At 56.9% G+C, this 9,970-nt stretch overlaps 1 protein-coding gene across 2 annotated transcripts; it reads right to left on the reverse strand.

Moving 5' to 3' along the window:
• Positions 1–94: 94 nt before the first annotated feature.
• On the reverse strand, positions 95–9,715 carry PIANP (PILR alpha associated neural protein). 2 transcript variants are annotated; one of them, XM_059682065.1, is made up of 6 exons: positions 8,900–9,715; positions 6,708–6,767; positions 5,941–6,452; positions 4,865–4,946; positions 3,860–4,087; positions 95–951 (listed from the first exon to the last, which is right to left on the reverse strand). In XM_059682065.1, the coding sequence occupies exons 2-6, from the start codon at positions 6,722–6,724 to the stop codon at positions 825–827; spliced, it is 966 nt and encodes a 321-aa protein (XP_059538048.1). In that variant the 5' UTR covers positions 6,725–6,767; positions 8,900–9,715; the 3' UTR covers positions 95–824. The 2 variants fall into 2 exon arrangements, with proteins under 2 accessions (XP_059538048.1, XP_059538049.1); XM_059682066.1 differs by lacking the exon at positions 95–951 and adding an exon at positions 2,237–3,508 and having other exon boundaries at positions 8,900–9,539.
• Between the last annotated feature and the right edge of the window lie 255 nt (positions 9,716–9,970).

Here is a 9,970-nt window from a genome sequence, read left to right on the forward strand (position 1 = left end):
TACTCCCTGGGCCTCAGTGTCTGCAACTGTCAGTCCTGCTCTCGCTCTAAGAAGCAAGTCTTTAAGTTCCTTGAACTCCTCAGAGAGAAGCTTTAGATAGAGAACTGTGGGGTGCAGAGGGAGGAAGGCTGTTAATTTTAGCTTGGGGTTTTCCAGCTGGCACACTGTTACCATCTTGAATCACTTCCACACCCTGAGCTCTGCCTGGGAGATCCCTCCTCCCGGGGGCTTCCCCATTCCTGGTTTGGTCTGAGCCACAATGGTAAGCATTCCAGAAAAATGCTTAAGAGAAGCCTGGCTGAGTCATTTGATGCACAGCTCAGGAGGCAAAGAAAGTACAGTGATGAGAGACCCTGGTCCCAGTAGTGCCTGCGATCCAAGAACCAAAAGGGTAGTATAGTCATTGTTTATGTTCTTCGTCTGTCATTATGCAGTGACTCTCTGCCCTACCACTTACTGGCAGCCTTCTGAGGGCCTCCCAGGTCCCACCGTTCCATTTTCAACTCCATGAGAGAGAAAGGCTAGGGTCTGTTCCCTGTGGGCTCGGGACTTCCTGGTCAGCATGGCAGTGTGACTTAGTTTGGGGTAATTCCTTTAGGACAACTCAGAAGACTAGGACGTCTCCTTTCTCCTCTGTCTCTCCACCTGACTTTCCATAGGGAAGAGCATTTAGGGAGAGGGAGCAGGTGAGGATTTCCAGTGTTTTTCTGGTGTATTTTAATATATTTAAATTTAGAGAAACAGCAGTCTAATCAGGCAATAATTAATTCCCTCTTCATCAGGGGCCTTCATGTGTGCCCTCTGCATATGGATGAGCCACAGGGTCACACTGTCCCTCTGGAGAGACAGCTGCTGAAGGTGACAGAGCTGAGTGTGCTCTCCAAGCACTTGAGCTCCTTCCCCCTTCCGTCCTGTGCTTCCCCCTCCCTGCACCTGACAAGGACTAGATTCCTGTGGGGAAAGAAGAGAAAGGTTAATGAGGCTTCCTCTCCCATCCTCCAGGATTCCTCTCTCGCTGCCCCCAACCCCTCCCATCAGCGCCTCTTCCTGGGCCCTCAGTCCCATCCAGCCATCCCGTCCACCAGCTACCCACTGGGATCTCTTCAGGCCCCACTGGGCTGCCTCGGAGCCCTCAGCAGCAGCTTATTTGCTGTGTACCCCTGCTTTTAGTTGGTTTATCGCTCCTTGGCCCCACTCTGCTTCTTCCCTCTGTCACAGTCTGTCTTTCTCTTAGGGAGTCTGACATCCTGAATGCACGCACTGCTCCGGTCCTGAGAAATATGCTGCCTCCTCCCCACTAACCTTTGTGCGCCGGATGGACTCAGTCTTACTTCCCTGAGTACACAGTCAAGCTCTCCAACACCTAACGCACACACCGACCAACCCATGTCCATTCCTAATTTGAGCTACAAATATAAACACATGTATGCATACACAGCCCGGGGCAGCCCAGATGCCTTTTGGCACATTACAGTCTCCTCTCCTCCCTGGAGCTCCCCATTTCCAGGGAGCAAGGGGGGAACAGATGGGGGTGGGGAGAGAAATGGGACCTGGGTGGTTACCATGGCAACGGAGCCTAGCAACAGCTGAGAGGCTGATGTGTGTGTGGGCTTTTGCAGGGTTGTTATAAGAGCCAAACCTAGAATTGGGGGCTCAGAGGTGACTGATCCCAGCTGGGCAGCTTGGATCCCCTCCCCCAAACACACCCCTTGATTCCACCTCCACACCCTATCAGAGAAAGCAGAGTGGGGAAAGCTAATGCGTTAACTACAGGGCTTCTAATGCTACACAGCTTTTGGGGGGCAGGTTAGGGAGCATGGCTGAAAATAAACCAAGCAGGGCAGCCCCTTTCCCATTTCTCATTTTTCTCTTCTTTCACCTTTCACCCTCCCTCTGTATTATCAGCTCTCTCTTCTTCATTTTCTTGCTTCTCCATTGCCTGTCCTTCTATGTAATTTGCCCTTACTTTGTCTCCTTTCACATGGTCTCTCTTGACCTGCACTGGCAAGTGACAGGCAAGCCATTCTTCCAGTTTCTCTTGCTCTGTCTGCTCCCTTAGTTTCTCTTCCTTCCAGCTAGTCCTAAGTTAAAGCCCTTGAATCCCAACTCCAGGTCAGAGTAGGCCAGTCACATTGGGCTGGAGGGGTTCCCGGGTTCATCCTCTTTCTCTCTCTTGGCCGCCCATCACCTCTCCTCCCGTCCACTCTACAGGGCTCATAAGACAGAATCAGGGAACTCAGGTATCTTGCAAAGGCTTTATTTGAAAATTTTGAAACTTACATCCCACAAGAATTCAAGATTATCACCACAAGAAGAAAGAGATAATACAAAAATATATATCACAGCATAGGAGCCAGGTAAGAGAGGAAGAAGGAAGGTGGGAAAAATTATGAGAAGTAGGGAGAAACCTGGGGGCAGGGGGACAAAAGGAGGGAGAGTGGAAGAACAAAGGAGGGAAGGAAGGAGTGATGTTAGGGAGCCCAAGAAGGGGAGGGATAAATTGGGAGGTAGAGCTCCCAATGGCCTTGAACCAGCTGGCTCCATTCCCTGGCAGCCTCAGTGGAATTAGGGAGGCCCTTAGAGAGGCTGGGAAGCAGAGGACTGGCTCAGGGGGCTCTGAATTCCAGAGAGTGACACACACACAGACAGCCAGGACAGATAAGACAAAAGGGACTGAGGAGGAAGGGCAGGGCAAATGGGAGCCCCTTCGTGGGTAGTGCAGCAGGTGACTCCCCAAAACCCGTCTCCCAGACAACAGAACTTAGCAGTGGGGTGGGGGAGAAGTGTGGGGCCTCACTACCCTCATCCTTATGGGAGCCCTCAGGGTATGAGATCACCCATGGAGTGGAATGAGGGAGACAGTGAAACACATGACAGGGAACAGGATGGGCCATGACAGATGGGGGGCACAAGGAGCCCCCAGCTCACCTCCCACCCACCTCTGGGGCAGCATGCAGGAGCCACAGAAAATAGATTAGTGGGTGTTCATGAGGGAGAATGTAAGCACAACACACAACATGGGGCCAGGAAATGCATGTGAGAGGAATGGTAAAGTCAGCCACTGACCACTGAGTGACTGAGACGAGCATGAAATGTGGGAAGAGAAAATGAAAAATGAGAAACAAAAGAGAGAATGTGGGGGGGTCAGCAGAGGGGAGAGAGGTGGATGGGGAGAGGGTGCAGAAGGCTGGCTGCACAAGAGCATGAGTGTGTGCAGTGGCCCGTGAGGGTGGAGGTGAGTGTGCAAGGCTTTCATGTGAGTGTGCAAGGGTGGGGATGGGGCACCAGAAACCAGAGGCCCCACTTAAAGGAGGGTGAGCAGATAGGATTGCCTATAGGGCCAGTGAGTGTTCCAGGGTGGTGTGCCAGGGCAGAAGCCAGGAGCACCTGCAGCCCCAGCTCCCACAGCTGCCCTACCCTCAGTGGGATGGTGGCTATGCCGGCCCCTTGGCCTCCTGCTTGGTGGCACCCCAACATTGATGGGCATCACAGATTCACCAGGGGAATCCTGAGAGGAAGAGGGAAAGGGTGCAGTCAGGAAACAAGGGGTAAGCCGGAATTGAAAGGGGAGTCCAAGACAAAGGGAGTCACGGCTAAGCGGGCGGAGTTGGAGTTAAATGGCAGCATGAGAATAGGACAGAGATCCACAGAGCAGGAGAAGGAAGGGTCCCCTCAGAGAACAGGGGTCCAGGCTCCTTGGGAGGGCCAGGGACCAGGCTGGGAAGGAGAGCCAGGGGCTCTGGGAGGGCCAGGCCCTTCCTCCTTCCCACCCACCCAGGAGGGAGCACCCCCAACCACAGCTCCAGAGACCTAAACGTCCTCCCCTCCCCACCCTCCATCTTTTTGCCCTGGCCCTCACCGGTTCAACTGGAAGGCTGGAGCCCCTTTGGGCTGGGGCATCCCAGGCCCAAGCCGGGGTCCCCCTCGGGGCTCCTCGTGGTCAGGGGTGGGGGTTGGCGAATCCCCGAAGGCCCCCAGCACAGTGACCCCGGCTGGGGACAGGTCTGTCAGCGGCTGCTGGCTCTCCTCCTGCCTCAGGGCACCTTGCTGTCCTGAGGGCCTGCGCCGCTTCTGGCTGCGGTCCCAGCTGGTGCACCGGAAGGGAAGAGGTTCTCTCGCACACTTAAGAAGCCCCCATCCTGAGCCGGCAGGGTTGGTCACCCCCAGCCTCCCTTAGGCACCCCTAAGATCCTACAGCTGAGAAACCGGCCTCTAACAGTTCCCTACACCAAATCTGAAACCAAGTGTCCATAAAACCACTTCTCCTACCCTGCCCGCCCTGGGACGCTGGGATCTAAACCATCCCCCCAACCTGGTCCAGATCCACAGAGTTAGTACTTCCTCCCCACCAACAGGTGGGATCCTCCGGAATCGCAGCCTGGGGAGGCGTACCCAGAAAAACCATTTCTCTCCTCAGCAAGCACCTTGGCAGGTTTAGTTCTAATTCAAAGCCAGCTAATGACCTGGACACTTCAATGATTCTCTCAGTAACGTGTGAAGGACTGGGTGACCCATTATTAAATACAGGCCAAGAAAGCTCTAGATTTACTCCCTCCTCCCCAGGTGCCCTAAGAAGGGGCTCTGCAGCCTGGGTCGTTGTTCTCAGTCTTGGAGGGACAAGGAATGACCAGCAAAGCCCCTAGTGCACATAATAACCCCCCACCGCTCCCATTATCCTTGTATGTCCCTGGGAGAAGGAATGTGCCCTGGTTTCTCACCCAAATCCTTAACTACCTTTCCCCAAGGTCTTGCCTTAATCTACCACTCCCTATCCCACCCCCAGCAAAATCCTGCCCTTGCGCCTTCCCTCCTCCCAGCAAACATCCAGTTCCCAACGGCCAGCACCCTCATCCCCGCAGCTTACCAGAACTTGAAGATGATGCCGGTGGCCACGAGAACAATGATGATGGAGATGGTAATTGTGACATAGAGCTGGGGGTCCACACCTGATTGGGGTGGGAAGAAAGTTTTAGGGGGGCTCAGTGTGGTAGGAGCCACGAGGGAGTGGGGACGGGGCTAGGCTGCAGGTTCAGTAAGCTTGAGGAGGGCTGCCAATGTGAATCCACGTTGCCCAACTCTTTCTAGAGCCCCTCCCCCTTTATTCCATTCATCAGCTTTACCCAGAGTTTTCAGCTCTTTTCCTCCCAAATCCCCCCCTTTCCCAATCCTGTATATACGTGATGAGGAGGGGGCTCCAAGGTCAGAGAGAACCCTGTTCTCTGTACAGAAACCAGGGGGTGGAACCGTCCATCTGTGCTCTGGCCTCACCCCCAAACCACTGGCCCTGGCTCTGCATTCTCTGAGCTGAGCTGTCACCCTGGGGTTCCTTTCATGGTGTTCCTCCGCATGAAATGCACCCACTCAAGGTTCAGTTCAAATGTCAATTCTTGGAAGGTGTTCTGATGCCCAGGCAGAGGCCGTCTCTCCTCTTTTCTTTTTCTTTCTTTTTTTTTTGGTTAATCCTCACCCTAGGATATTTTTCCATTGATTTTTAGAGAGAGTGGAAGGGAAGGGAAAAGACACACAGAGAGAAACATCAATGTGAGAGAGACACATCAATTGGTTGCCTCCGCATGCCTCGACCAGAGCCAGGAATCCGAGGACCAGAATCAAGCCCAGGGCCCTTCCGTCTGAGGGTCGATGCTCTAGCCACTGAGCCAAATCGGCTAGGGCTCTCCTCTTTTCTTAAGCAACATGCTGAGCATGCCTCTAGTAGAGCACTTATTACACTGACATCCCCAAGTGTTTACACATCTGTCTTCTCCAATGGCCCCGAGCTCCTCCAGGGCTCAGACGCGTCTTCATCTCTGCCGCCTGTGCCGGCGTGGTGCCTGACACATTTGTGGAAGGAGCTATCAGACAAGGCCTCGCTTGCTGCCCTGAGCTTCAACCAGCCTCCCCACCCTCATATCCCTACCGCCCTCTCACACTTCCACTCACCTTCCCCACGACCCCCGAACAAGAATGGCCGCAGGGTGGCAGGTGCTTCTCTAAGGATGATCCCATCTCCATCACCCCGCATGGAGTCTGAGTTGGGGTGTGGGGTAGCCAGCCCATGGGGGGCTGCAAAACCATAGTCCAGGGGCAGAAATCCAGGATTGGCAGAGTTGGGATCCCCCCCATCCTCTCGAGACACTGTAGGGCCCCATACAATAGCCCAGGGATACTGGGATGAGGGTGGCCCCTCTTCAAAGCCTGATGGGGTGGCAGGGGGCGCAGTGCCTGGCAGGATTTGCCGCCTGGATCTTGGAACCCGAGGGGATCGGCTTGGTGGGGGTGCCCGCTCCCACACACAGACATGGCGTGGGGCTGAGGGACCTCCCCGGGCGCATGGGGGACGTGCTGGGGCTGGTGGGGTTCGAGGGGAGGAGGAGGAGCCTTGAGCAGGTGGTGGGAAGGGCAGCAACAGCAGTGGCCAGAGAGGGAGGAGGTGGGACAGCAGCAGCGCAGGCCTACAAAAAGGGAGAAAGAGAGGGTGAGACAGAAGCCCATCTTGGGCCTGTGTGTGGGGAAGACAGGCTCATACCTGTGATCCCCAGCTGCCTCTCTCCAGGTCTCTCTGCAAAAGCAGGCGGGCTTTGGGAAGGTTCAGCCTCATTTCCTATCTTCCCAGGGTCTAGAGCCCTTAGGATGGAGGGCCCTTGATGGGTCTAGGGAGGAAAGGGCCAAGACCTCAGGGAACGCTCCCTCCGCTGTGCCGAACTTACCACATCCTGGACTCCATGCTCGAGATCTTCCTCAGCTGTGACCCAGATTTTCGGCTTTTACTGGGGAAGAGAAGGGATTGTCACATCCCCACCCTGCCCTACGTTCTCCCCCAGCTCATTCATCCACCAATTCTACCCACATCTCCCCTCGCATGCTGCTGGCTGCCAGCAAAGCTGCTCCCCCCAGGATTCACTGCTGCTGAGCATCCTTTGGGGGGAAAAACTCCCCAAGTGGCTCCCTGTCTAGCTCCCAGCCCCTCTCTACAACTACCCAGGTCGCTGTTATCGCCCCATCCCAGGGCCTACTCTCACTTCTCAGGCTTCCTTCTCACTTCCTTGCCCACAGCTCCAAGCTTTTCTTGGGTCTTAATTTAGAGTCAAGAACCTTGTGATTCCTTGAGCACCTACCGCTAGGGAGAGAGTCAGGGTGGGGGAGGGTAGAGGAAGTCAGTCTGAGTGTGTGAGTGTGTGTGTGTGTGTGTGTGTGTGTGTGTGTGTGTGGCACGTGCCCGGCCTGCCCGCCCCACCTGTAGTCCCAGGCAATTCTCTTAGGACTGGCCCCAGGAATCTGCATCTTTAGGAGAAGGGGAAGAGGAGATGGAGGGAGGGAAGGAAAGAGGCAGAGAGAGGAGTGGGAGAAAAACTACAGAATATACTTTTTGCTCAGTGTTTAATCATACAAATGCATAGATGCCCTCTGACGGGAGGAGCCACCCTTACATGGAGCTCTCCTGGGTGAAGAATCCTGGAAGAGTCAGGGTGGTTGCTTTTGAAAGAGGAAGGACATGTGTTCAGGGTTGAGGGTGCTGGACCCAGGGTGGGCCAGGCTCCGGCTCCCCTAAGTAAATGGGACTATGATACCCTGTGGATTATGGGTCTAAATCTGAACTCTCAGTACTCTCAGAGAATAATGGGAATAAGATAAGAAGGTCTGGGGAAGGGAATGGGAAAATGGGCAGTGGGGAGGGATGTGAAGGGGTGAAGGGCCCAGAAGGGAACGGTGGGTTAGGAGCCAGAAGGAAGGAGAAGAGTGAAGAGGAAGCCAGCATAGAGCACAGAGCGGGGGACAGGAGTCCGTCCTGAAAGAGAAGAGAAGGGGGGGAGGGCACAGAGGCTGGACGCTTGGAGGATGCTGAGGGAGAACAGGATGAGTTAAAGGTCAGGGAGGGAAACAGAGGGTGAAGGGGTCACAGGAGCAGGGGAAGCAGGGGAAAGGGCAGGAGGGGAGAAGGAAAGGTGCAGGCAGGAAGGGAAGGTGGGCACCGTGCAAGGGGAAGGGAGAGAGGGGTGGAGAAGAGCAGGGTTGGGGAGAAGGGAAATGGGAAAGGAGGGAGCATAATACCGATGACAAAATAAGAGGAAGGGCTGGGGACCGAAGACAAACAGCAAAGATGGAGGAGTTGGAAATTGCTTCTTCCGATGTAAAGGGATGTGGGGCTATGGGAGGAGACGCGGATAGGGGCATGGTGGGAAGAAGGGAGAGAGGGATGACAGAGAAGCAGCAGGAGGGAGGAGGTAAGGAGTGTGGGAGCGAACCAGTGAAGCGGAGAGGGCTCTCAGGGGTCTCTGCGGCCGGCTGACTCCGGGACTCACTCACCTCTCCGCCGTGTGCATCACCCCCTCCCCACGCCGTCAACTCGGGTCCCAGGACCCTACGCCCCTCCAGCCACCCCTTCCAGGAAGCCCGCAGTCCCCAGGCTGGCGCGCCACCCCCACCCTTTCCTCGCGCCTCGCGGACCTGTTGTGCGCAGGAGACCAGCTGGGGGTGGGGCGGGAGCCTGGAGGTGGGGGATCCGGCCCCGTTTCCAGCGTGGCCCCAGCCCACCCCTCTCACAGGCCCGCGCACCCCGCTGGAAAGCAGCGAGAGTTGGGGAGAAAACGCGGACCCGGGGGTCGGCGAAGGGACTCCCAGGGAGGGAGCCGACAGGGACCCGACGCAAGAGGATGCGGGGAGCCTGAGCCGAAGGCAGGATAGAGGCGGCCACGGGGACGGCAACCGCTGCGCCAGGAGGGTAGGATGGAGCCGGGACCGGAGCAGGGATGGAGAGCGCCGCAGGGAAGGGGCGCTTCGGGACTGGAGGCTGGGACCCGGGAAGGGACCGCGCCGGGAGGGGCGGGGGCGAAAGGCTCGGAGTTCGAAGGGACCAGGCCGGGCTCCCTCGGGTGGGGGCGTGGGGGACCCTTTCACTCACCTGCGTGCCTGGCGCGGCGGCGCGACAACTGCTGGCGCTCGGGGCTGCGCCGGGCTGGGGGGACGCGGGAGCGGGTGGGGCGCGGGGCATGGTCAGGGGGGTGGCCGGCAGCGGGGTGCTGGAGAGGGTGGGGGGCGGGCGCCCGGGGCGCGGGGCGGCGGCAGCGGAGGCGGCGGCGGGGAGATGCTCCGCTCGGCTCGGCTCGGCTGGACTCGGCTCGGCGGGGCTCGGCGCGGCGGCTCGGAGCGCTCGGTCTCCTCCTCCCCCCTCCCGCCCCCCGCCCCGGGCCGCGCACGGTTTAACCCTCCCGCTGCCGCACCGCGGGAGTCGCGCTCAGCTGTGTCCCAGGTGTGAGGCTGGAGAGGGCGGCGGAGGCTGCGCGACGGTCTGATTCCCCGCGTTTTGATGGCGGCCTCCCCGCCCTTTCACCCAACACCGTGGAAACCCGTGGTCACCTTAGTGCATTTCTGCGATTCGGCATCTCCAACTGTTTCACCCCTGGCCAAGAGTGCGGAGTGGGGGCCCGGGCAGCGGGGGCAGCGAAGACCTCGCGCCAGCCTTGGATTCTCCCAATGACTGGATCCCCGATTCCACTCTGGCCCTGCTACAATGCATTGCCTCACAGCAACCCGATTACCTTTAAAATAAGGAGATCAAGTCGCATTACTCGGCTTATCTGGCAATCGGAATAGCCAAACTCCTTACTGCGGCTTACCAGTCTGGATGACCTCGCCCCTAGCTCTCTGATGTCTTTCCCCAACACGTCTTTATGCCCCAGCGACACTGGACCTGATCTGTATTTCTAAAACTAGAGCTTAACTGACCAGGGGGTCTTTGCACTGACTGTTCCCTGTGTCTGGAACGTTCCCCCCTGGCTTTTAATAATGACTCACTCTTTTCATTAATATTTCACTTAGATCCAGTGCCACCTCTTCTGGGAGGCCTGTGCTAACCACTCTGTCCAAAGCAGTTTCCCTGCCCTAGCTGGTTTGGCTCAGTGGATAGAGCCTCGGACTGAAGGGTCCTTGGTTCGATTCTGGTCAGGGCACATGCCTGGATTGCAGGCTCAGC

Source organism: Myotis daubentonii, chromosome 2 (genome assembly GCF_963259705.1).
Source record: "Myotis daubentonii chromosome 2, mMyoDau2.1, whole genome shotgun sequence".
NCBI lineage: Eukaryota > Metazoa > Chordata > Mammalia > Chiroptera > Vespertilionidae > Myotis > Myotis daubentonii.

What these genes read in the sequence shown, in the direction of transcription:
- PIANP (XM_059682065.1), bottom strand. An exon ending in GTTCGGGGGTCGTGGGGAAG is followed by an intron (nt 4,947 to 5,940) that starts GTGAGTGGAAGT and finishes CACCCCAATCAG; the next exon opens with GTGTGGACCCCCAGCTCTAT. An exon ending in CCAGCCTTCCAGTTGAACCG is followed by an intron (nt 952 to 3,859) that starts GTGAGGGCCAGG and finishes CTTTCCCCACAG; the next exon opens with GAATCTAGTCCTTGTCAGGT.